General features: G+C 42.7%; 1 protein-coding gene across 3 annotated transcripts; it reads right to left on the bottom strand.

Moving 5' to 3' along the window:
• Nucleotides 1-2,256: 2,256 nt before the first annotated feature.
• Nucleotides 2,257-25,155, bottom strand: PRDM1 (PR/SET domain 1). Of its 3 annotated transcripts, none has more exons than XM_034991694.1 (7): nucleotides 24,304-25,155; nucleotides 22,473-22,712; nucleotides 15,796-15,915; nucleotides 12,206-12,458; nucleotides 6,226-7,325; nucleotides 5,647-5,775; nucleotides 2,257-5,266 (listed from the first exon to the last, which is right to left on the bottom strand). In XM_034991694.1, exons 1-7 carry the CDS (start codon nucleotides 24,343-24,345, stop codon nucleotides 4,694-4,696), a joined length of 2,457 nt encoding a protein of 818 aa, XP_034847585.1. In that variant the 5' UTR covers nucleotides 24,346-25,155; the 3' UTR covers nucleotides 2,257-4,693. The 3 variants fall into 3 exon arrangements, with proteins under 3 accessions (XP_034847585.1, XP_034847586.1, XP_034847587.1); XM_034991695.1 differs by lacking the exon at nucleotides 24,304-25,155 and adding an exon at nucleotides 23,014-23,107; XM_034991696.1 differs by lacking the exons at nucleotides 15,796-15,915; nucleotides 22,473-22,712; nucleotides 24,304-25,155 and adding an exon at nucleotides 12,675-14,641.
• Between the last annotated feature and the right edge of the window lie 1,884 nt (nucleotides 25,156-27,039).

Here is a 27,039-nt window from a genome sequence, read left to right as displayed (position 1 = left end):
CTGGGCATGGAGAATATTTGCATAAATCAGGTTAAAAATAACTTTCTGGAATCTTGCTGTGGTTTTTTTCTGCCTACATGCCTAAATTACATAATTAAGGCTGTATTGAGATTAAAATCGCTTCTCATTTAAGGAGTCGCTGTCAGCAGCGCTTTGAGCAAATGGACCGGGGGGCTCTGAGGACTTGAAGTTTGGAAAAGGAAGTGATGGGAGAATTATCTGTGAGTCCTGAAACGTTTCTTGCAGCTGCTGCACACCCAGAAGTGGACTCCAGAGAGGTGGCCAGTGCTCAGAATGATCTGATTTCTTCTGGCCCGAAGTTGATAATGAAATGGACACGTTATGGACAAAGTTGTCATGGTCTTCTGAAGGAAGTGGAAGTGTCTTCCGGATCGGTTCAAGGATCACGTTCTATGTAACTTCTCTCCTGTTCATTCATTTTTTTTTTAAGCTGCCACGCTCTGTGGTACACCCTTCCTTTCTAGACCAGATTATCCTTGAGGCCTGGTTCTACATCAGAAATCCTCCACCATGTGCCTCTAATTACTTTCATTTCTCTGCTCTGGCCTTTGCTCATTATCTCCTTTTAGAGAAGGCTTCACACACACACACACACACACACACACAGAGGAATGAGCTCACTTATACAAACTTACAGGTCCTAAATGGATTTGCTGTCCCCCAAGGGAAGAAATAATCTAGAAATGTGCCCATAAACTCCCATAGCACCATACATTCTGTATATTCCCTTATGGTGGGGAATTGAATGTATTATTTCAGAACAGAGCTTTTATTTTAAGGTTAAGACTCAGAAAAAGATGACTTCTTCAGTCTTGCCTTGCCCTGAAGACAGCTGCATGAAGCCTTGATCCAACTGTGTGGATGTCAGCTGGGTGGACTTGAGCTCCTAGTGAATATTATCTTTTCATGTAATGTTTCATTAAACAGCTAAGTCCACAAGAGTTCCCAAGATACATAACTCTCAAGAAAAAAAAAGGCATGCTTTGCCAAGTAAAGAACTATGATTTATGGTAGTAACTGTTACACTTTGAATCTTATTGGGCTTTGTTTTGAAAAATTATTACCACAATGGTTCTGTAGAATTTAGTAGTGAAACCAGCACCATTTGGCACGTTTATGACAATAGGGTTCTGGTTTTCTTAACTCCACAGTTACATGTTGGCAGCATTTCAAATTCTTGGCACAGATGTTTAAGTGAATATAAAGAAGAAACATGGAAAAAAAAACCATCGGGCAGTTTCGAGTATCCAAATGTAAGAAGGAGCAGTATTCCTAACATGTGGCTAGCATGGACATGGAACCATGAACTTGGTAATAGATGACATGGCAAGCATGAACACTATTTGCAAGGGACTTTTGGATTTTTTCACTGAGGACACTAACAGTTTTCTAAAAGCATCTCCTATTCATATCTACCAAATGAGACTCCTGTGCCTGGAGACAGGTTAGTTTCTGGAGCCTCCATGGACAAACAAATAGACCCTTTCCCACCACATGACAGTTGGGACTGCATGGCCATACCAACATGTCTCTGGGTTTCATCCTAACAATGCCCAGATTCTGGTAAAACAACAGCTGTCTTGAAATTCATTTTAAATGAACAAGTGGCAGATCTACTTTCTGAGCTAAGATGTAAAGGGAAAAAAATACCATGGGATGTAGGGCAAGAAGACTATGGCAGAGGCACAAAAAGAACTTATTCCCTGTGGCATGCTCAGTGCTAGCTACTGAGGCAAAAACGTTGTCCTCACTGGGCAAAGTGTTGTTCCTCAACCCAGTTTTCCTCTGGGCCCCTTACCCGAGTCAGTTGGGTCTACACACACACACACACACACACACACACACACACACACACACGCAAAACACGTACACGCTGTCATGAGGCTAGGAAGGCTAGGGATCCAAGTCTTCCTTACCTCCTCACCATCCCATCCCCATCAACAAAGTAAAACAGACAATCAAAATTCATTACTAATGTTTGAAATGCTTTCCTCACTATAGCTCATAATTGAAAAATCTTAAACTGTTCGCTTATGAGAGAAAACAGATCAACACTTCAGATCACTCACAAATGTGGTCCCCGATGGAGGTGGGGGATGAGGGGCGCATGGCTGCTGGGGAGGGTGGGCGGGGCAGGAGAGAGGCAAACACTGTCATGTTCAAAAGTGTTCCCTAACGGCACGGTGAAGATGTCGCTTCACTGGCCCTTCACTGAAGACATCAGACAAGCACTGGTAAAGCATGAACATTTATATTTAATTTACATTTTGACAATTTGCACATAAATAACAATGTAAACCAGTACGTAAACATAAGATAGTTTGTTGTTCTAGCAAAGTAAAAAGCCAATAACTTTGGTCAGTTTTAACTTTGATTAGAGGAAAAAAATAAAACCACTGTTGATTGTGGGCTCAGCATTCACATGTAAGAGGCCTACGAGGGAAAGTCAAATGGTAAAGAGAATCAAGAAGTCTCAAGCAACGCGTGTCTTGGTAAAAATTCCCACAAATAAGAAAGCACAAAAGGGAAAAGAAGAGAACAAATGAGCAGAACCGAAAGTATTTGGTGTCAATGTCAGCGTGCGATGCTTTGGTTTACCTACAATTAAGGACTGTGTTGGTCCAGCACTGATCCATAAAAAATTGTCAGTTTTGCCACTTAGAGGAACAGATCAGTAAGGCTCTGAGGTTTCCCTGGATTCTCCTAAGTTTGTCCTTTGCTGCTGGTTGACAGTAGTTGCCATCAATAAAAGGCTGAATATAGAAACCTGACTGATTAGTGATGCATCAGTTAGTGAGGAAGGAAGGAAGGAGAGGAAGAGAGAGAAAAGTTAACAGTGGTAAAGGGAATAATGGGACTTTATTTCCGTGACTTGGGTGTGACCACATAATCATAATGTGGCAAAACGAAAATAAAGCCATCTTAGACTGCCCTTACTGGTGAAAGACAGTGAGTATCTCTCCCCCTGGTTGTTATGCAGTCCCCATCTTTGCACCAAGGTTTTGGGGTCCCTTTAATAGCAAGGAGGTGCCCAAGCTCACCAATGTCGATGATAGTGAGGCCATCAAGTGTTAAGCAAAGCCTCAGAAAGGATTGGTTTTCTCTTTTGCCCTTAGGAAAAGTAGGTTCTTTTACATGGTTTGGCTCACAATTTAAGTGGTTATAAATATATTATATATACACATGGTATAGTGGTATAAATAGATTTATAAATATACATCATTCTTTGCTACACCTTGAATGCTGACATGTAATCTTTGGGCTTAGCAGAGTGAAAGACAGAACGGCACACATTCTGTCTTTCTGGAGCGCACTTGGTTTCTCCTCTAGAGTAGCAAATCATTAGATAAGACATCACTTCCTGTACTACTGGACACACTCAATGAGGTAATTGTTGTTGAACAGCTTTGCAATGCCCTTTCATCTTTAATTAAATTAACCATAAAATGTAAAAACACAAATACTGAGGAAAATCTGAGTTTTACAGAACAAAATACAATTGATGTGTTGGGGATAGGAATGTGCATTGCCTGCTTTTACCCTAAGACAACAAGAATACCCGTTTTTTGTTTTTTTTTGTTTTTAAAGTGTGGCCTGAGCCTATCTACCTCAAATCCTTCCCGGTAGAGCACCATGTCTGTGCAATCTTGACATAACAACAAAAAAACCCCCCAATAACAAAAACAACACCCAGACTCAAGCCCCCAAACCTCACACATACAAAACCACCTGTGCTTTGGGAACATTTCACGGTGGTTTTAAACATGGCATTTTTGTCTTATTCACATTTTCAGATAATACATTGGGATGCAAAGGTCACGTGACCACTCTGAATGGTCATGTGACTTTGGGGGTGGGGTAATCCTGCTCTTTGGAGAGGAAGACAGGTTGGCAAAGCCTTCTTGTCTCCTTTCTGGTAAATCCATGGCTAGGGGGAAAAGAATCTGAACTATCTACACAAACACAAGATTCCCTTTCTTGTTTCTTCTACTGAAGTTATTATTGGGTAATTCTGCACACATTCCCCCCCAAGTTACACAATGCTGTTCAAATGACAGATCTTATGAGTTAACACATCAACTGTCTAACTTTGGCAATACCAAACCTCATTTTCAAACCATTATTGTAGAGGGAGGTCAACTGAAGTAATGTATTTGTTTACTAAATCGTAGGAACTCAAACAGATGTGCAGAAATTATCTACAAAGAATGGCCACAAGACAAAAATATAACATTTATAACTCAAATTACAAGGAATTTTTCCAGTCATTGTAAACTTTTTTAATTATTGCTTTTTGAACAATAAATTGTATAATAAATTATGAAGGATTATCATTGAAAAAATAATTATGGCTAGGCAATAGTCTTAGCAATGGGAAGGCTATGCAAACATATCCACACAAATATTCAAAATACACAGGTTCAAATATATAGATGGGGGTGTAAATAAGTATATATAATATGTATATATATTGTCTTTGCTTCATTTATGCCCTGAGATTTCAGTAACTTTGGAGTTCCTTCTTTAATTCCAGAGAGGTGAGGGGAAACCATCTGCCGTCAGGAGAGCTTTGCAGAACTGGAATTATGTACAAGCATTTGCTACAGGCACCCTGACTTGCCAAGTCATAAGTTAAGAAACAAAACAAAACACGTTTTGTTTTCTGAAAATCTTAAGGATCCATTGGTTCAACTGTTTCCTGTTTGACCTTTACAGGCCCCAGAGGTAGTGGGTTGCTGTGAGCCAACTTCATGAGGGATGGGTCTGATGACTCATAAAGGCTACACCCTGAGAGGAGTCCATTCCCCATGTTTCTATGCAAAGACACCTTCAGGCCAGTTTCTTCCTTCTCTTTTCTGACCACAGCCAGAATTTCTTTCTCCACCACAGAGGTCACATCAATGTTGTCCTCCATGTCCTCGAGCCGGTCGGCGTTGTCGCTGATGTCAAACTTCTCGATTTCTTCGTTGATCCAGGTCAGATCCTCCAAAGGCATCCCCGTGGCTGGGGCCACGGGGCAGTTCCCCTTCAGGTGGACCTTGAGGCTGCAGAGATGGATGTAGCTCTTGTGGCAATGGGCACACTTGTGGGGCCGCTCCCGGGTGTGTAGGCGCTTGTGGAGTTTCAGGTGCACAAACTGGGTGAACTTGGCAGGGCACACCTTGCACTGGTAAGGTTTCTCTCCAGAGTGGAGTCGCAGGTGGGTCTTGAGATTGCTGGTGCTGCTAAATCGCTTGTGGCAAACCTACAGGTGGGGAAGCGGGCAGAGACGGGAAGCGGGAAGACCAGAAGATTAAGAGTTGCCAGTGGGAAGGGCAAGCTTACATACCGACGCCCAGCAACCTGTGAGGCGAGAAGCCTCCCGGTGGACCTCTGGTGTGGCATTAAGCAAACAGGCAAATGTGGGCACGGCGCGCGCGGAGGTGTTTACTACCCCCTGCCCTTTTCCACCCACTGGAAGTGGGCCCTGTCATCATCTCTGCTCATCAGCAGATACAGGCTTACCAGCCCGCGACCGGGCAGAATTCTTGTGTCGGTTTAATCTATGGGCTACAGGACACAGGGAGACCGCCCCTGAGACATTCTCTACAAAGGTTAAAATTTCTACCGGAAAACACTGCCCACCTGGCATTCATGTGGCTTCTCTCCCGTGTGTACCAGGTAGTGTTTCTGCAGGTGGGCGAGCTGAGTGAAGCCCTTGTTGCAAGTCTGGCATTTAAAAGGCCGTTCTCCGCTGTGCACTCTGAGGTGGACCTGGAAAGAAGCCACGTGCGTTAGCCCTGCTCTCGGTCGGTGGGGAGACCTCACATTTCTGCTCAAGGACTCAGGCATTTACGATGCGGACATCTTAAGAAAACCATCAAGTTAAATCTTAAACCGAACAAACGGAGCCCCAGTATTTTCAGAACGCTTCGTTTCGTCTGCGCCAAGGGAACAGAAGTCACAGACCTGCAGGACTTTAAACTGATCTTCTAGCCCAAACCCCACACTTTCATTCTTCTGAAGAAACTCAGCAGAGAAGTTACGAGTCCGAAGTCACAGAGCCAGAAATGGCAAAAGCAGAGGAACCCCGCCACCCCCAATCCACTACTCCCGCCCGAGCCTCACACTGTCGCAAAAGCGCCTCGTGAGCTGCGCAGAGCGAGCGACACGCAGGCGCGCACGCGCACAGCGCGGCGGTGGGCGGGCCCCCGGGAGGCCTACCTTCAGATTTGAGAGCTGGCCGAACGTCTTGGCGCAAACGTTGCATTCGTACTTAATCTTGCCATTCTGCTTCTTCAGAGGGTAGGGCAGTGTCTTGTAGCCGGTCATATTTCTTTTGTTTTTAATGAGATTCATGGCTTCGTCACTGCCGGGGGCCGCCAGCGCCGCTGAGGTAGCTTTGGGCTGCACCACGTGCTCCGCCGAGGCGGCCGTGCCGGCCGTGGGCGACCCGCTGGTGGGGCTGCTCGCCCTGTCCTTCATGCTGGCGGCCGCCCCGGGGAGGGAGAAGGCACTGTGTGGCGCCGGGACGAGCACCTCGCGCGCGTGGTCGGGCTGCAGCGGCCTGCGGGCCCCGTCCGAGGGCAGCGAGCTGGGCAGGGAGGCCGGGCTGAGCAGGGGGTGCGGCAAGCCGCCGCCGCCCAGGAGGCTGCCGTAGACGGGGTACAGCCTGGGGAAGAGGCTCAAGTTGCCCACGCCGCCCATGTTGCCCACGGCGCCCAGGCCGTTGCAATTCACGCCGTAGGGGGGCAGAAGGAACTTGGGGTAGTGGGCGTTGTAGGAGGGGATGAAGGCCGGGGGCAGGTGCGGGGTCGGCGCGTAGCCCGGGTAGGAGCCCAAGCCTTCGGGGCCGTAGGGGGCGTTCAAGTAGGCGTACGAGTCCCGGTGGTCTGGAGGGCAGGGCGCCAGGGGCGACATCGTGTTCCCCGGGCTGCTGTGCGGGCTGCAGCTTTTGAGGCTTTGGTCGGGGCTGCTTCTCGCCGAGGGGCTCGGGGTCGTGGAGGACGGGATGGGGGAGTGAGTGATGTAGGTCGGCCTCTCCAGCCCATAGGCTTTCAAAAAGTCCTCCGGCAGAGGGGCCCGGATGGGGTAAACAACCCGAGGGTAGAAGGGCATTTCCGGGCTCCCGTTTCTTCGGAAGTCGTCTGCCTCCTTTTCTGACGGGAAGGGTGAAATGTTGGAACGGTAGCAGTCCTTTCCTTTGGAGGGGTTGGAGTCCAATTTCAGGATTTCTTTCACGCTGTACTCTCTCTTTGGGACGTTCTTGGGGCACAGTTCATTTTTCTCAGTGCTGGGCTGCTTTGGATGGCCCTGGGTTTGTGCTGAAATAAAGAAAGGACGGTTACTCAAAGGGTTATAGAGAACTGAAGTGAAATTGCCAAAGCTGCTCTCTCCTTGAGAAAACCTGAGCGCCAGCTGGCCACAAGCGAGACACACCTGGCTTCTCAACGCCCTCTCATTCTAGAGGGCTCGGGGCCACTCGCTCAAACGCACCGCTCCATTTCCTTTTGGGCAAAACAGGAACGGTGACAACATCTCGAATCAAGAGCACCGTCTGGATTATTTTGTTTCTACCAGTAAAAACCGTATGATGGAAAAGTGCTGTTCAAGCTAGAATGGAAGAGCTTCCATTAAAATGGGGTGGAAATAATCCTGGGGTGGGGGTGTCAGAGGTTAATAAAAGTCATTCTGGTGTTCACATTGTACCGAAAGGAAATCAGCACACCCTGAGAACTAGATGTGAAAGATTAAGTCTCATTTCAAGTAACAAACAGTCATCAGTTTTCGCCTCGATTCTTGTTTAATACGAATTTGATAAAACCCTGTTCAAACTGCCTATGCCAAGTAGATTAGCAACATGGATGCCACCCCTTCCCCTCGAGTTGCTGACAACACAAGAATGGCACCAAGGCTCTGTCTGGTCTAACCAGGCTCCCAGCAATGCTGTCCCCTGGAATCACAAGGCGTGACATACTCATCTCTGCCAAACCACAACAGGCACTTCCCAAGCCAGTTCAATTACTTAGAGCACCAAAGAAAACAGGCAGCTAAGATGAAAGCATTTATTCTATATTATTACTCCGTAAATACACTATTTAGGAAGAGCAGCAATGAGGACAGTTCAGGCTCTCCAGGCCATCAGCAGCCCTGCCCCTCCAAACACACGGAACAAACGACGCCTTGAAAACATCAGTCAGAGCAGGGAACACCAAAAAGTCCCCGCTCAGCCTTCCCTGGAAATCAAAAGTAAAACATAACGCTGCTTCGCTGGAGCTCTGGTGATCAGAGGGCAATCATTCCAACTGAACAGCTGCCCCACAAGGAGGAGTAGGTTGAAGGCATGAGCCAGCCATGTGTGCGGATGCCTTGGGAGGCAGGGGAGCTCTTGGCCTCCGCATCGGAAGGGGACAGGTTTGTGGGACCATGCTGAAGCCTCTGTAAAAGTTTCATTTGTCATCGCAACAACAAAAAAAGTTTCCATTTGATTTCACTGAGAAAGCACTCCAGGCTTGATACCTGATAGGTCTAGAAATGAACTCTGTGGAAGTCCAGATTCTGAACCCTTCAAATCCATTCTCTGGACTGACAGGCTTGAGGGATTCGATTCCAGTTTGAGAGGCCCTCGGAGAATGTTATCTCCTGCTAGCTGTTATCAGTTACTCCCGGGTGAGCCAGCAGCCCCAGAATAAACACAGCCAAGACACTATCAGGGAAGATGCTGATGGGGGCAGTGATGGAAAGCTTGTTGAGGGAGAGGGATTTCTGAAGCCACTAAACCAAAATAAATAAGCCCTTATCGGGCCAATATCAGTCTTTCAGTGAGGCCCAGCAGGCAGGAAGTTCAAATTGTCACTTTTGTTTTTTAAAGCTGAAACGGTAAAGGAAGAGAGACAACTAAGTTGGGAAACTGATAGGCGAGGCATCTCACAGCCACAGGAAGGAATTTTATGGAGGTGAAAAAGAACAATCTGGAGGCACCCGTGTAGGCCCACATTTAAAAAAAAAGATGGCACCCTCATAAAACGTACAGAAACTTCACCATTTTCATGTGGCCAATTACACCTCAGTCTCAGAATTTTTCCAGTGGCTTCAATACTCTCTTGGTTCTAAAGTTCAACCGAGTAAGCCCGTAAACAAGAAGTGCACGTCCATCAGTAGCACTGTCCCTCCTGTTTAGTCAGGTGTTCTCACTAGGTACCTTAATAATTCGGTTATTAAACTGAAAACAAAGCTAATGACTGGGCCAATAAACAGGAAAGTCTGAATCTATAATTTTCCATGCAAAAGACTTAGCACAGGGCCCAGCATATAGTAAATCCACAATCAACGTTTGGTATCTCTTATGCCTCCATAGAAATAAATTTCTATCTTCCTCCAAAACAATATCCAGAGGGAAACGTTAGCTCCCTAAGATGCTCAAAGGTGGAAGTCATGGAATCTATGTGAAGGTACATTTTAAAAAATCATCCTTCAGCAGCTGAGTAATCAGTAGAGCTGGTGTCATTTCTGACTCTCCCACTCAGCAGCAGCTTGAGTTAACATGAAGAAGAAAATCAAGATCTGTTTTTGTTCTTAAATCTTAAATGGCTGTAGGCGGACGGAGTCATTTCAAGAGTGAACTGCTTCTGAAGGCTCTGAATGGCTTAATTATGCCGACTCACATTTTCGATCTATAATAAGAACCCCCAAGACTACAAGAAAGAACCTAGAAGTTCTGCAGTAGGCAAAACAAAGTCTGTTTTCAACTGAAACTGAGAAAGCAGATTAACATTAAGAAGTCTATAATTTGGTCAACTGTTTTCTAGATGGGTTGGTTAGATACATAGGAAAAAAATACCAAAAACCTGGGAGGGGTAAGAGTTAAATTTAATAGTTTCTACTCCCTTTCTTTTGTTTCTTAAAAAAACGCCAATTTGTGATTTCTGGCTACTTATTATTTTTTAACCTCGGTTTAATTCGAATCTCTTCTCAAAATTCTACCAGTTGAACCATCACTGCCATTTAACGTCCTCACGGAGATTCTGGCACAAACCTCTGTTGTGCTCAAAGCATGGAAACCCAACACAACTCATTTGAAGACACAATCTACCTATTAGGCTTGATGAAAGAGTGGAAATTTTCCTGATCAGAGGCTCAATCATCAGTTACCACACCTAAGACAACTGGTTTCACAATCGGCAGCAGGAGTCTTGGCTTAATGTGACTGGTTATTTGTTCACTCTCCTTCTTTACTATGAACACTGGAGAAGGAAAGGGTCCCTGAAAATGTTAAGCCACCATTTAGAAAAAATTCTGCATAAATAAAAAGGGACATTTGTGGGAACAAAAGAGTCATTTCACAGTATACATGGAAGTTGCTCTGAACACAGAGAATAAGGACTTGACTCTTAAATATTGTGCAAAGCCTTCGGGGAATAAAAATGTAGGGCCTTTGAAACTACACCAGGTGAAGGATGTAGGTGAAAAAGCTTCTTCGTGGTTGGTGCAAAGTCACTGGGGTGGGTCACTCCAAATGGAGTTACTGTTTGGAAAAAAAAAACAAAAAAACAAAACAACCAAGGTCTTTGAATCCATGAATGATGAAGCTCAAGGAATGTAAGGAGACCTTGCCATGCTGAGAAAGTCAAGAGGAAGCAGCACATCTTCCTGTGAGAGGCTCTGCTAGAATATAAGCTGTTTTTTACCACTCGGCCCTGCGCGGTGGGCCTGGCACGTGCAGATGCCAAAACAGCTGGAGGGCTCCTGGGATGCTCAGCGCATACCACAGACTCTTGGGAGCGCAGAAGAGATAGGAGGGAAAAGAACTGACACCTTTGGTCAGGACCTGATTCACCCCTCATGCTCATGTTGGAAGCCAGCTTGTTTCCAATTATTCCAAGACCTCTTCCTAAAGCTCAAGGGGGCACTAAGAGCCTGTGTGTGTGTGTGTGAGAGAGAGAGGACCACGAACGCAAACTTGAAAGGTGATCCTGAGAGGGAGATTCATAAGCTTTTATAGTCCCAGCTTTTCAGAAAACTGCAAATATAGTATTGAGATCGTAGGGAGATCAAGTAAACTAGACAGTGTGGGATAAGCACCAACTAGCTACAGACTTGGCTTATCCTGACCAGGACAGGTAATGGGTTTGTTAATTGGTCCTAAAGTTGAAGTCAAAATTCTAATTTATGTTAAAATTAACATTCATTCCAAATGCTTCAAAGGTGGAAATGTGAACTAAAACAGTTGAGCCTTCAGATAAAGCAAAGAGGACTGCATTATCAACAATTGGTAAATCTGGGTAAAAGGTATCTGGGAATTCTTTGTACTATTTTTGCAACTCTTCCTTAAGTTTAAATCATATCAAAACAAAAAGTTACAAAAATTTCAGAATTTAGACGCCAAGACCTTTACACCACAAGGATCTAATGTTAAAAACTTCCTTAAAACGTAGTAGTCTAACTGAGAACACACAACCATAATTACAACAGATTGGAGTTTTATGTTCATTCTTAAATTGTTCCTAGAGATCACTTGAGAATGACTAAAATGAGGTAGCCCTTTGCAGAGGGGTTATGACAATAACTTCAACCAAATAAAAAAGTATAAGCTATTTAAGGAACTGAGAATTTGTTAAAATAAAGTGATACATAGCTACTGTAATAGTGATCAGGAAGTTAGATAATTAGGTTTTTGCCTTAAGGAAGCTAGGATATAAAATCTTTAGTTATCCACTTAAAATAATATTTTAAAAATTACAGCTGTGAGTTTTTCTAAAAACAATCTGATAAGTTCCACATCAGACCATATGTTGACAACCAAATGTGCATCTCCACAATATTCCAACACACATTGTAAGCACCAACAAATCACCACAAACAAGGGCTATACCTTGCATACTAGGCATGTCAGGACCAATCCCTTTTATACTCCCTACTTGCCCCCTTTTGGAAAGATTAGAATTGGACATATATTTCTTCCAGTAACTTTCTGAATTAAACATTCAAAATAGCTTTTAATATTTTACCTGATCAAGTTTCATAATGGGCAACAGGGACTAAAATAATTTTTTTTCCCTTTTCCTCGTCCCTTGTTTAAAGTCACCTCCTTGGCCCAACAAATGAAGCCATATAATTAAACAACATGTTATTAGCTCTTAGGGGCAGAACTGACATTACTGGCATTTTTTATTGATTTATTTATTTTGTTCTATAATCCACTTACTGAGATTCATCATTGTCAGCTCTCCAGGATAAGGGTAGTGAAGCCTCTCTGCAAAGTCCCGACAATACCACACAAGAAGCTCCTGGTTGTCAGGGATGGGCTTAATGGTGTAGAAGTAGATGTTCATCCCGTTCTGACACGCAGCCAGGTTTTGCTCCCGGGCAGAGTGCGCCGGATTCACATAGCGCATCCAGTTGCTTTTCTCCTCATTAAAGCCATCGATGAAGTGGAGAAGCTCCCCTCTGGAATAGATCTGTCCAAATGAAAAGACAGACGTGTAAAAGAAAGTCAGCCCCAAAGCAATGGAAAGCTACCCCGGCACCTCTAAAAATAAACACGGCAAGGACCGTGTGTAATTTCTCATTCCCTGTTGCCCACTTAGAAAAAGAAAGAAATCGGTTTAGCCAGAGTAGTCTTGAATCAGCAGAAAATCAGGACGGAAACAGGTAAGGCACACTTTGTCAGTTACCTTTTCCATTTCAGTTTTATCATCTTTTCGTGTTTGGGGGAAAATGACAGAAGAATGAAACACCACATTTCATTTAAGGAGCTGCCTCGGACGGATCAAACCACCAGAGAGTATTACTTTTGCTACAGCCGTGAACGGCAAATGGGCGAAGCTACTAACTTTAGTTCCGATTATGCTGACTTTGAATGCTTTGAGTCACTGGGTAGAAGACCAAGCCAACCGAATACGTCAAACTGAGTCTCAACTTTTTCTATGGCCTCTGTACTTGCCGTTTCCTACACCCCCGCCCAAGGCTTAAACTATGCAAACATCCTCCACCCCCAAGCCTCCAAGTCCAGAAGTAACACTTGTTCATATGAATACTTGGAACCCTGCCTTTTTGTGGAAACACTGGGTGGGGCAAAGGTGAACTTCACCTGCCATAACAAAGTGAATACCGGGACAGAAGCCAGGATTTGACAGTCGACTAAGAAGTCACTTTTCCTCTTGATAAACATGTTCAGCCTTGCACTTCTCTTTTCAAGCCGAAGGAGGGGAGAGGGAACCCTCTTATCTGTAAGGTGGTTGGCTAAAACACCAACTGACAGAGCCATAGGCATGTGTTTTTCGAAAAAGAACAGGAAGAAACTGTGCTCTTCTTTAAAGGCAACGCATAATCCTCACGGTAATACTACTTCTGGTTAACAGATGCGCTCAGGCTATGTCCGTAAAAAGGCAGAGGTAAGAATAGGAAAAATTAAAACATTCTTGCTGAAATTACTTTATAACACTCCTCATCCTTCCACAGAAAGTTTCTCTCTCTCCCTCTTTTTAAGGTGTACCACTTTTTCTTCAGACTTAAGAAATTTCTTTATCCCTCTATAATCAATACCTGGTTATCTGCAACTCGTAGTCTTCAAGTAGGAAGGCACTGGTCATAGCAGAAATTTTGCTCTAACCGGACAGGAGGTTATGGCTTTGTTCCTAGTCACATACTGACTATGATTGTCTATAAATCGTGTCTGTATTTCACTCACACGTATCAGAAACAAAAAGGAACTCTGTCCCTTTAACACGGGCAGTAAACACCAGAATCACTTTCTTTTAAGAGTAACTTCCTGTAAATTGTGGAGGGGGAAATACATGTGGCTTCATCAAAGCAGCTTGTGAGAGCTTTTGCGGTGTGTTTTGTTAAGAGAAAATGGAACAAGGCTGGGTGAATTCTGCTATCAAGAGGGGTTTTCAAGTTTGTTTACTCTGATGTGCAAACTTCCAGGAACATGGGGTTCCATCGTTCTGCACTCTTCGCTGGGCGGAGACTGCTTTCTAAAGCTAAGGGTGTGGGATTCCAGTCAGCCTTCCATGGACTACAATTTACTGTACGCTCATTTAAAAACAGAAACGTCTGTGCCATGAAGTCATTTGTACACACACACGCGAAAATAAAATAATGCGTACGTCAAATGAACACTGCTCCTTCTCACCTCGCTACACTGCCATATATTATCAGGAAGATTAAAAAATGTGCTGACTCATAGTACAGTTACAAGAAATGTCACTGGTTTCTCAACTTGAATATCCCTACTCTTCTTTGACTGTGTAATTTGCATGAAACTTTTTCTTTCCTTACAACAGATGTTCATATTCCTGCCAGCAAAATCAGGATGCTTTTAACAACATGTGGGGAGTTTTCTCCTACAATATCCTTTGTATGTGAAAGACTGATTCAAATAAATCCTCCCAAGGAAAGCATTTCAGTTACTTGGGGTGAATCTTTAATGAACCAGGGAACTGGGATAGAGATAGGAGGTTCTTAAGTATTTCTTGCCTTTTTAAAAAATGAGCATGCATTAATAAGTCTCATGCTGGATCGTGTTAATTCAGACTTTTGACGCCAAGAATGACACACTTCTGTGGCTCACTTCTGAGAAGACTTTATTGGCAATAAAGGCAAAAATGCACTTACTAACATTTTGCCCATTATAAGTCACAAAGTAAATATATCTTAAGTATGTGTAATTATTAAATAAAAATTGTGAGCCCACAATTCTTAGTGAACAATTTTTAGTGCACTCTCTTGATTGGAAAATAGTAAAATAAAGTTCTAAAAACACAAAACTCCCTGGATTAAAAAAAAAAAATCCTGTTTCTATGGAACAGCTTCTGAATGATCCCCAAATAGAAGTCTTTTATAAAGATACTTCTCCAAAAGATATAAGCATGGTGGGTAAAAACTGGCGAAAATAAGTATAATCCAGTTTTTGTTGTTACCATGCAGCTGTTTCTTAAAAGAATTCAAATAATGGTTCCCCGGTAGTCATGTACATTTTATGCAAGTATGTATAAAAAAATTACTTTTAAATTTAGTAAGCATGTCCTTATTTCCTAATTGAGAAAAGTGAATATCCCAGAGAGATCTGTGGGAAGATGGAAAGCAGTCTAATTTTTGTCTCTGTTCCCTTCTAATTCGGGGTCTTTTACTCAAAAGTTCCGTCTAAGTAGTTCATCTTTGCGGCCCTTCCTAATCTTAATATTCCAAAGGAAATTGTATGGGTCAGACTTTTATGCTCTCACGATTGTAAGCACTTCCCTTATGCTATGGGAGTAAAGTACAAACTGTCAAAGCCGACAGTTTTATGATGCAGACGTAAGACCAGTCCCAGTCATCTCCATTCCCCCAGTGTCATCTTCTACCCATCCTTCCTTAACGGCATTTATTTTCACGCTAATTCATTTACGATTACTCTTCCATTCAATTAAAGTTAACTCAGCAAGAAATCAAGAAGGGGTGAAATCTAAGGCTTGGTGACTCATTACTACTTCCTTGCAGAGAAATGCAAATGAACCTACCCTTGAAGCAAGCAGCAAACTGTTTCCTTTCATCACAAAGCTCTAATGAATTGCAAAAATTAAGATTCACATACAGTCCATATCTCCATCCCTAATCACCTACAGGCTGTATTTCTAGAGCCAAACGATTAACCAGTTTCAATCACACTTGCTTACAACTCCCTGTATCCACAGGGGCCCTGAAGAGTTGTGGTAAGCCCCAGTACAGGTTGAAAAAGGAAGTGACCCAGCAATTGTGGCTCCATTTTTTTCCTTAATTCTTAAGGAGTCTGAAAAATTTTTCCCTACTTACCCGCCAGAAATATTTCCTGTTGGCGTTCTTGGGAACAGTATCATTGGTGTAGATTTCACCTATTAGAGGTCCAAAACGTGTTCCCTTTGGTATGTATTCTTTACTCACCACTCCAATAACCTAAAGGAGATAAAACATGAAATAATTACTTCAACTGTAAAATATTAACCGATGATTTTATTGAATCAAATTGTCAAGTGGTAATACAATCAACAATGACAAAACTATGATACGGAGAGCAGATACCAATGGTGCCAACATAATTTTAACAACAAAGTTCATCTTAGGGGGAAACCATCTTTTAAGCTCCCAGATCATAAGCAAATACCCAACCAAGCATTAAAAGAGTCTAAAGGATTATTCTCTGGTGACTTTTTCATTTTTATTATTACTTTTCATACTAGAAGAACAGAGAGGGTAACCATTCTGTTTTATCTGATTTTAGAATCAGATACTGCAGAATTAGACGGTCAAGATTAAACTATTTTAGCCTGCTCCTAGTTTCTTGTTTCTCCTTCTCCATCAAACCATAAACATAGCATGCTTGAGGGGAATAAAATAGTTTTAACCTCAAAAACCAAAATAGTGCTCTTTGGTTGTTCCACAAAGACCTAAGGAACCAGAAGCAAAACACACTATATTTTTTTTCATTCCAGATGAGGTTTTTTTTTTTTTTTCATAGCTTGTAAGTTCTCTTTAATAGAAGAAAGATCTTTCAAGTAACTTTGTTCTGCCCTACCATCTTCTATTCAACAGTGGTCAAAAGTTGTCCTTTGAAATGGAATTTATACTGAGGAGAGCTGTGGGTTCTAAGATCTGAGGAAATGACCTTCTCAGACTGGATGTATCACACTAGGGCCTTGCTAAAGAAACATGTTAACTATGCCAGTTCCTCCTTGATCGTAAATTTCTTTAAGGGAGTGAAAAAAAATCACCAACCAGGAATCAGGAAGCAATTCATCACTATTCAAAAGAACTCCTCTGTAAGTAGTCCTCTGCATCATTTCCCAGTTAGTTTTGTGTTGCTTTTTATTCACTTTCCCATTTTTTTTTTTTTTTTTTTGTCCAAAACCGCCTACAAATTACTTATTGAATACCTTACTGAAATGGACTAAGAGGGGAGGTAAAAGAGATATTTACTTCCAGGTTTACTAAGCCGGATGGCTCCTGAGTAATTGTGTACCTGCCGTGGTAGGTACAAATATATGTATCAGTCAATGTGTACAGTGGAATCTCAGATTTTGGTTGTGATATACATTGATATGTCAATAAATCTCATCAAGAACTTAAAACCTGTTTAAATGGATATGGAATAAGCACATCTCCATGGTTGTAACAGCCTAATCTTTCTTATGTACATTTCTTATCAGCCAATTATTTTTTTTTAACAATTTAGTATTCAATATACAAGCCACTGGAGCATACCCAGACTGGAAAGACAGGAAAAAAAAAAAGGAAGGAAGGAAGGAAGGAAAGAAAGAAAAAAAAAGAAAGAAGGAAAAGAAAAGAAAGAAAATTTCCTACACCTAACACAAGTTGAAACGAGGTTGTGAGCTAAAGTGTTATTTTTGGTACTTTATGAATTTCTGGCAGAGAGCTGAAAAAAGCAGATGTTCATCTCATCCTCCTCCTCTGCCTTCATTTACATCTATGTGCCCTTTCAATACAATTCATCGTTACTGGTATTTGTTGGCAGTAAAGCTACTGGGGACAGGAGTAGCTCAGAGCAGTCTTGAGATAAAACTGCGTACTAAAGCTTAAGTTGACTTACTTATGCAGAGACTCATTATTTACGATGCATTATTGAACCTAATTAATTTGAAAAATTCATGGAATTGACTCCTATGACACGCAAATCATTTGGCATTCACATTCGAGTGATTATTCCATAATATTAAAATGACAAACAGGAAAAACAAATAATGTCATTTGTTGGTGAGCCAATAATTAGCAGTTGATATTTTCAACATATCCACTTTAAAGCAGTGATTTAAAGAAAGGTACTCAACTGGTTCATCAACTTTGTTTTAAATTATAGTCTCTTGCAGACAGTGTCTTGGGAGTCAGAGCCTGATTACCAACAAGTAGCATTACATTGAGGTTGGGTTTTTTTTTCTTCCAAATTGCTCTTTTTTTAAACCAGTGGGCCTCTTGGTTCTCATCTATCAATCTTACACTAAGAAAACACACAAAATTTTCTTATGGCCAAAAAGAAATCAACTGGAATCTTATTTCTACAAAAGAATTTGCAGAAGACATAACCATCCAGCACCTATTTGAGAACAACTATAAGCAAGTCACCGAGGAAGCTATAGTACAGTACTTGCCATCTATAACCTTACAAATGCAATTAAGCAAGCAAGACAGGAGAACAATTAAAAAGAGGAGGGTCTGTGGTGGAAGAGAAGTCTGAAAATCCTCAAGCCCCAAACAAATGTAAGAACCTACACTTATTGTGGTGAGCATTTTGTAATTAAAAAAAAAAAAAAAAAAAACCAATATTAGATTATCTTTACAAGTGGGACAGAACCCTATTATTTAAGTTCCATTATATACAGAGCTATCGGGAACACATAAACTCACACAAGTGGATACACAGAGACACAAAATAATAGAATTTCAAGGTTGGAAGGAATTGTATAGCTTAAATACCATCACTATCCATTCCCAGCCCAGCACTTTAGTACAGGATAAGTACCTTCATCTCAAACCCATGTCTGAGACATTATTCAAAGAGGACATACGAGCTGCAATTCTAAGATTACAGCACTCGGCTAGGTAAGTGTGGAAGGGGAACAGGAACCAAGGTTGTTTTTAATGGGAAGTGGAAGACCAAGTCCTATTCTCCCTCTTGCCCCAGAAAGATCCAGATGTGAACCTTAGCCAACAACAGTCTATCCCTGGAGCAAACACATGAGACAGAGGAATCTGGTGTGTACCTCGGATATCAGTGCTAAAAAAACTAACTAAGAATGTGTTCACCTAAACTCAAGAAGGAAACTTCACAGGAACTGACCAGGGTCCTAAAGAATTATTACTAGGGACAGACTACTGTCTGTGTGCCTCCCATAATCCTATCTGGGGGAAGACCCTGGTCTCCACACTTGCTTGCCTCCTCTCCCGCTGCCCCACAAGCTCTTCTACGCAGTGCCTTCTGTTGGGAGCGAGCCTTTCCACCACTTGGGCAGATCTGTCTCTGTCAGTGGCCTCACTTACAGCACACACCCTGATGTCTAAGGCTTCCAGACAAAAAAAGGGCTTGTTTTTCATTGTATAAAAATGGGAGATCTCACAACTTAGGGTGGGGGGGTTGCTGAATTTAAGTCTGATATCAAGGAGAATATGAACTTGGGTTTTTTTTTAAAAACAATTCCTCCTTTAGGGAATCTACAAACACACACACATAGCAGTGGGCTTTAAGCAGAAACATTATTCAGGTTTAAATGTGGTATGAGCATCCTCACCGCAAATTACATTAAGATGACTTTAATTACTAGTTATCTCTTCCCCTCCCCGAATCCACCCCCCCATAAAAATGACTTATTCGATTAAAATTCTATTTTGAATACAAGGATATTTACATTGAGATGACTAGAACTCTGTAGTGGACTAAGACTTCAGCTTGTAATTCACTTCATTTTTTAAAAAAGGGAGTGGGATGGATGGAGATGTTTTTGGAAGATTTCCTCCTTAATTATCTTTATATTAAAGGAAACATGGTAATGCCTTGGTACATTGTCTCACAAATAAAAGGTAGTAGGAAGAAGAAGAAATTGCATGTTATGGAGAGATACTTTTTACAGATGGCTTGAGTTAATAATGGACTTCAATCAAAATAGACATTTGGTGAGTCCCCATCATCGGTCTGATGTTTATCACCACATGACTCTCGGAGGTCAGACTTAGAGCCACCATGCCTCTTGAATATAAGCAAACTTGATACAGGCTACTGCTTCTAAAATATAACTGTTTAAATTGATCTGTCTGTATTCATGTATTCACAAAAGATTATTTCAGGAAGACAAGGGGAAAATCCCCCCTAAAAGAATAACCCATCAGTAAAAAAAGTTTTAAAAGTTTTGAATAGTATGTCTATATTTGGTTTGAGTTCTGGAAATAGGAAGTAAGAACAGGCTCATTAAAGGTGCAGAATGATTCTAAACCAAATCTAAAAATGAGGGTCAAGATCAGAAATTTGGTTCGTATGTTTTGTTTTTAAACCAAAAGAAAAAAAAAGGTGCTGACACATAGCACAAATTCATAATGAAAAATGGTCTTGTTAAAAAAAAAAATCCCCAAGTATGTCAGCACAACAGAACACCATGTAACATCTTCTGTTACTTAAATGAAAACATATAAAGAAGGGCAAGATCAACCAGTGAGATAAAAACCCCTTATAGAAAGGCTTTTTTCCCCTCTTTCCATGGTCGGTGGGACTGAAAGAACTAACTGAATAATGTCAGTGTAAACATTTCATCCATCCTGAAGGTTTCCATTCGAGAACTGGCTTTCAGGTATCACACCCTCAATGGCTCAATTCCATGCGCCTCTTTCACCCCCTTAAGGGAGCTGTCCTTTCCCAAAGTGCAGAAAGGAAGGAAAAAGAAACAGACAAATAGGTACAAATTCCAGAATCAGTGTAAGACAGCATTGCATTCGAGTTGGCTTCCTGGTTGCTTTTATGATTAGGAACTGGAGATGTGTTATTCAAGTGTTTCAGTTAAATAAAATATGGGAAAATAGAACAGGAGGACCCTGATCTCTTATTAGGTTAGTTTTGAAGGACCCTCTTTAGGGTTACAAGAACATACTGAAATAGGAAGTTCTACGTTCAGAGGAGAAAAAAAAAAAAAACCAAACAAGCTTAATAAAGGATCGGTCTGCAAGATGTAAAGACGATAAATAAAACCACAGTGACACCAAGAGGGGCCAGTGTAGCATAATCAAGAAGCACTGGCTGGGGAAGTCAGAAGAACTTTGCTCCTAGTCCTGGCTCAGGCTTCTCACTACACATCTTGGGTAAGTGACTATCTTTCTAAACCTTGGACTAATGATCTGAGAGCATTCCTTTATTTAGCTATGATTTTAAGTAGAATGATGGAAATTGAAAAACAAGCTAAGAGCTGAACAGAGAATAAGAACATTATAGAATGAAAAGGCAAAGATGACCCACAGAATAGAGGTCTTTATTTCAGTCCACTGGGCAGGACAGTGCAACAAGGCACAAATGAACCCTGGGAACAGACTACTATTTTGGTCAAATATGATATGGAAAAAAACACACGACACCTTCTAAAGCCACAGCTAGAACCTTAAATAGCCAAACAAATCCTACATTGATTCCACAGGCCACGTACCATGAAGCTTTCTATTGGAAAGAGTGTTACTCTCAGAAAGAGGTATAATTAAGGCCGACCTCTGGGGTTAAATTTTTGGTTAACGTTCATGTACAATTACAATTTAAATTTTGGTTTTTATAAAATCTGCCTCTATTCTTCCAGCAGGGGGAAAAAAAAAGGGGTAAGCTTAATGAAACTCAAAGCAGAGCTGCTCTATTTAATTTTAGACAGCTGTGTCTCCCCCTCACCAAAAACACTCAACTCAGACACACAAATAGGAAAGAGACAAAGTATTTCCCAAACAACAGGCTCCCCCGACTCCTTCAAATACTGTTCCTTAGGAAAGGAGGAAAAGTGATTTGACATGGCTCTAATAAATAGTCCCAGCATCAAGTCATGGATTCCTACAGCAAGGAATCACTTCTTTCTGAAGGCAGCGACAGAAAGGACGGTAACCTGTGGTAGTCCTGGTGGTGGGAAGTCTGTTGAGGGGTCAGTTCCCTCAACTCAGCTCCGCTGCAGAGACCAGTAGGAACCACTGCAGTAGCTGAATTCTCAAAACAAGAGGTGGTTCTGCAAGTTATTTCACAGGTAAACATCACGCCTAGCTATAATCATTATATAAAAGGGTAAACACAAATCCTTTGCTCATTCCAAGTTTGGGTTTCCAGCCCCTTTGAAACAACAAAGAGTGTACCCACTTCAGAGGCCAATAAGGAATCAGCCTGCCAGCCTAGCCAGAGCAAAGGAGCTGCGGCAGATAAACAGTGGTTAGCTCTGAAGTCATCCGGATGGAGGACACTTTTACACGAACCTCTTCTTGGTTTATACCATCACTTCAGTTCATAAACACGCCAAGGTTTTGAGAACAATCTTAGAAACCCAGCTAATAAAGCTGGCTCATTAAAAAGAATAAAGCCATCTAATGACCAAAAGGAGACAAAGGAAACATGAAAAACTTTTTTTCTAAGAAAGTTTTCTCCCTCAAAAGCTACGGTACACCTGGAGGACTAGGGTCAGCAAGTCCAGGGTGGACAGTGGCTCTCTCGAAGGTTGTTGACAATTTCGCCCACCTTGTGCTGCCCTTGCACTTTGCCAAGATGTGTCAACTTGCCAAAAGATTTAACTGTTTGCTAATTAGCATGGAACAGTGGAGGGCTGGAGGAAATGAGAAGGACAGACTTAGGAAAAGAGAAAGCAATGAAAGAAGTGAATTAAGTAAATCAATTATTTACTGATACTTACAGATTCTCACAGAAATACGAGGCCGCAAGGGCAAGTGGTAGGGAGATTGGGCGTCAGGTGCCAATCTTCTTCAGCAAGAAACCAGAGGCTTACCTCTTTGCTGTTTGTGGCATATTTGAAAAGCAGATTCCTTGGTAGGGATGCCTCTGCCTGAACTGAAGTCCCTCCGTCGGCGCTGCAATCCCAGGGGTGGTCGTTCACAATATATGTACACTTCTCTTCGAACTCAGCCTCTGTCCACAGAGTCATATCTGCGTCCTCCATGTCCATTTTCATGGTCCCGTCGGTCAACCCTTGAAACCTCACAGCGCTGGAGCTACACTTCGGGGCAGCCTGGAAGAGAAGGGAAAAGGCCTTGAATCCCCATTGTCCTGTGGCTCGTCCTAGAGGCTATGACTAATACAGTAGTCTCAAGACTTTAAAAGCAGATGCAGAGTGCTTGGTACAGTTGAGTAAGAGCCAAAAAGCTGTATAAAGAAGACTGCCTTGAAGAAGCAAGGTTTTAAAATGCTACTCTTACTTAGTTCTTAAAAAAGAAAGACAGACAAGACTGTGGCAAACTCACTGGGGGGGAAAGGGAAGAAAAAGAAAGAAAGAAAGAAAAGAAGCACCTCCGAACAATCCCTGGCTTTACCTCTCACAGCAGAAGAATGCTGTGGGCACTCAGTCCTATGTCCCAGAACTCCTGGGGTCATGGCCGCCAGACCCTCAGCGCTGTGGAAAAGCTGCCTCAGAAAAGTGTCACAAACAAGGAGAGGAAGAGGAAGGAGCTCTGTCTGCCTCTGAATGAAGCTAAAAATGGAAAGCGCGTGTGGGGCAGGAGCGGAACCCAGCCGGCCTTTTCCAAATGGGGAAGACTGAACTTTCCCACCAGCTCCCAACGCAAAACAACTTTCAAAACAACTCGCCGCCCCCCTCCCCCCCCCCAGCTCTGCTGCGCGCTCCCTTTCATCCTCTCCCATGGAAGACTGAAAGGGTTGCATCCTGCCAGCATCACTGAGCTGCAGCTTTTCAGAAATGGTCTGGGAGCACAGGAAAACGTGGAGGAAAAATGGGCGAAGGGGGAAAACTGGCAGTTTCCTTTGACTGGTGGGCATCTCACACCAAATTGAAAAAGCAAAAACAAAGCATAAAACTGTTCAATAGCATTCCGTGGAGAGAATTCCTTTAGGAGCCCTCAGCTACAAATAGCACTTTCCATTTAAATCTGAAAGTGTACGAATTCCCAGAAGTCACTGATGTGCTTCAGTTTACTGTAACTAAAGTTATAACAAATATAGAAGACTCAGAGGACAGGCTCTTGCTTCCACTTGTAAACTGATAAGGATATTCCCGCAACCCCCCCCCACTCAGAAAAGTGCTTTCCAAAGAGAAAAAAAGGTAAACAACTCATGCAATGCTTTTCCCTACAATGTTTGATCAAAAGTAGGAACATGGGTAGCATTTCCATGTAAGAACGTGTCCTCCTTAGAATGTAAACACAACTCTCCGTGGAAAGTCCTTCAAAGTGGCTTTCACATTCTTCTCTTTCTTCCCTAAATACGATGCTCTTTTAAAAAGAAGTCAGATGCAAAGTTGTCTTTCCTGAGTGACGATTTAGACAAACTTGCTTGTTTTTATTTAGTTCCAACATGTACAGTCATGATGCCAAATAAATGTTCAAATAAAGCAAAATTTACAAAATTAAGCCAACCCGGAGAAGTCCCTTCGACGGGGGTGGGCAGGAGCCACTACCGAAATTTCAATGAATCAATTACGCCTCGAACTGAAAGGGTTAATGATTCATAAGGAAAAAGTCTTACAAATGTTTGACAGTTCTAAGAGCGCTAAAGCAGAAGCTGTCCCGGTTTCTACTGCGACTACGCCAACAACAACAACAATTTCTGATCAATTTCAGAATTAAAAACAAGATCAAGTTCCTTACCAAGGTCGTACCCACACACTTTTCCAAGCAAATATCCAACATCTGAGATAAGTGTCGCTCATCTCTATCTACACAGTCCACATTTCCTCCGCGTCCCCTCGCGGGCTGAGGACTGACGCGCACCTCGGCCGTCCCTCCTGTTCTACGGCCGCCCCGGCGCCCGCGTCCCGGCTCTCTGCGGCGGACAGGTGCTGCGCGCTGCTCTGCCTCTCCGCAGCACTGGAGGGCTGAGTGTCACCGCAGCACTTTCAGTCTGTGTTAACCAGACCCGAGGCTCCTTTCCCCTCCCTGCTGCAGATTTCCCATTCGTCTGATTCACTCCCACCAGCTGCTGAAGGGGGCGTGGCCACACCTGGACTCGCCGGAGCCGCGCACAGAGCTCAGCCCAGGGCTTTCCCCCAGATCGCGAGCCGCCTAGAGCTTCAGCTCTTCGCATGTGAATTTCAACATTTATTTGGAATCTTCCTACTTCCCTTTGAAAGCACTTAACCTCAGCGTTTAGTCGGGCTGTATTGTATTCTAAATACTCAGCGCGCCCTCCTTCCCGCTGAGGCTTTCGAAGGGGGCGCACATTCCTTAAATTAAGGGAAACCTACAAATTACCTAAAAATCTTGTAGTTCCTCGGCTCAATCCACACTTTAAAGAATATACAAAATGTACCTGAAAAGAGCGTGCGGAATTATTTTTGCACTTCATGTAATAAAATGTAGCTGTCTAATCTTCCAGCTATAGCCCGTGAAATGCACATCCCCCTACCCTCCAAACTTGTCTGCTTCCATGTCTCCTGCTAACTGAAATGCATTCAGATTTGGTAGAACTAGCTTCCCTCTTTCAACCATTTAATAAATAGGGAAATAGGGAAAAGTTATAATCCTACAGATTAAAAGTCTTTGCCTTTGCTCCCCTCCCCAAACCCACAGCCAGACTTCCGAGGAGGAGCGTGTAAGCCAAGTGTAGAACATTCATCGTTTCACAGTTAAAGAGAATGTTGAACTGATCACTGCAAGTGGAGGGCAGACGGAGGCAGTAATTAGTGGGGCTCGTTCTACGCCCTGTCCGGCTTTTCCTCCAGCCCCAGTCAGTCCTCTGTTGAAGGAAGGACATCCTGTGATGATGGCATACAATGTCCTGTTTGTTTATTATTAAGAGAGTGGACCTTGCATTCCTGCTTCTCATTACAAAACAAACCAGATGCTTTACTTCCTTCAATGGTCTTGTGCCTTCAGCAAGGAATCCTCTAATTCAGAGAAACAATGATGCAAAGGGTCCATTTATAGCAGGCACCCCATTACAATTACTGTTTAGATCACTGAAACAAAGTCTCCCACTTTTCCTGCTTGCCTCATAGAGGTGGTTGTTTTTGAAATCGTCTCTCCTTCAACCTTAGGCTGCAATGTCTTTTCTAACATTTTAAATACACGTGTGCATACACACCCACATCCCAACACACACACACCCACATACACACACCCAGTCCCGACCTAAACCTAATGATACCAACTTAGTCATACGATGAAGTGGACATTTGAGTATTTGTTTACAGGAAGAAACAAAACAAAGCAAAACAAAAGCCCAACTCGATCATAGAAATAGGTCTGTTTATCTTTAGCATTTCTTTTCTCTCTTTTAGGAAACTTGTCTAGAATTTTTTTTCTCTCTTTTAGGAAACCTTTCTAGAATTTTTTGGGGTGGGTGGGAGGCAAAGACTATTTGCCAGGAAGTGTTTTTTGCGTATAAAGTCCTTCCACAATCTCTGTAGTACAGAACAATTACATTCCCACGAGGGGACATAAGTAACACACACTCCCCCCGCTTGGCTGCGGGGCGGCTGTTATTCCATGTTAGGCCAGAGGGGACGCTAGCAGCAAGAGGAAACAGGACTTTCAATCGGCAGATGTGCTAAGATGTGCTAAACGGAATGAACAATTCCTAAGAGTTCTCAGAAAGCTCCAAGATGATAATTAAACAGGAGAAATCCAGCCTTCTCGAGAGGGTTTATTAACTGATGCTGAGTCAGCGCCACAATGGACAGAAAAACAATGTAGTCATACTGAAGGCCGGCCTGCTGTTGCAGCAGTCTCGCCTGCAGATGTTAAAGAGTATTTCACTTCCCTTTTAGAATCAAACTCTGTTCTTGGGCCACATACACCATGCCAGTGCTGGTGAGTCAACCATGGTGGAGTAAGGGAATAGGCAAAAAGCTGGACATTTGAGGTGGGGAAGAGGCTATTTTAAGCCCAATATTTACTTTAATGACTGGAAGATGCCAGTGAATCAACTCGCTGTTAATTAATATCAGCCTGCACTCACCTTCAGAGGTGGTGAAATGGGCCTGAGTCTAGGGGAGGAGGCAAACTTCAAATACCAGTGTGGGGCTTAGCCAGGCAACCCTAAAATTAGTTCCAGGTGTTCCAGCTGAGCTGGAGAAGGCCACGAGGGGAACTTTACGGAAAGTCAGCTTTGAAACACAGTGTTGGACTAGAAAATCCTTCAAATGTTTCCTTCTTGTCTAAAATAGTACACCAGCGTCCCCCCATCGAACCATTTCTATTGCAATGATCACAGTCAAGGATAGGCAATACTATAATTAAAACTCAAAGATAAAAAAAAAAAAAGAAGAAGAAGGAATGAAGGAAGCATGTCCCATCAGAACAAGCATGCTCCTGTAGTCATATTTAGATATGGTCCAGCACAAAATGTTAAGTGGGGAGAAGAGGGGTGACCCCTGAGCTTCA

This window comes from Mirounga leonina, unplaced genomic scaffold, assembly GCF_011800145.1.
Source record: "Mirounga leonina isolate KUSES-001 unplaced genomic scaffold, KU_Mleo_1.0 Mir_53, whole genome shotgun sequence".
Taxonomy (NCBI): Eukaryota; Metazoa; Chordata; class Mammalia; order Carnivora; family Phocidae; genus Mirounga; species Mirounga leonina.
This window is presented reverse-complemented; position numbering and strand designations above follow the sequence as displayed.

Excerpts from the sequence above, each read along its gene's own strand:
- PRDM1 (XM_034991694.1), bottom strand. The coding sequence starts at position 24,345 with ATGTTGGATATTTGCTTGGAAAAGTGTGTGGGTACGACCTTG. Across the intron at positions 22,713-24,303 it reads AGTGTGTGGGTACGACCTTG|GCTGCCCCGAAGTGTAGCTC; the intron begins GTAAGGAACTTG and ends CTTCTCTTCCAG. Across the intron at positions 7,326-12,205 it reads GCTGACAATGATGAATCTCA|CACAAACCCAGGGCCATCCA; the intron begins GTAAGTGGATTA and ends TCTTTATTTCAG.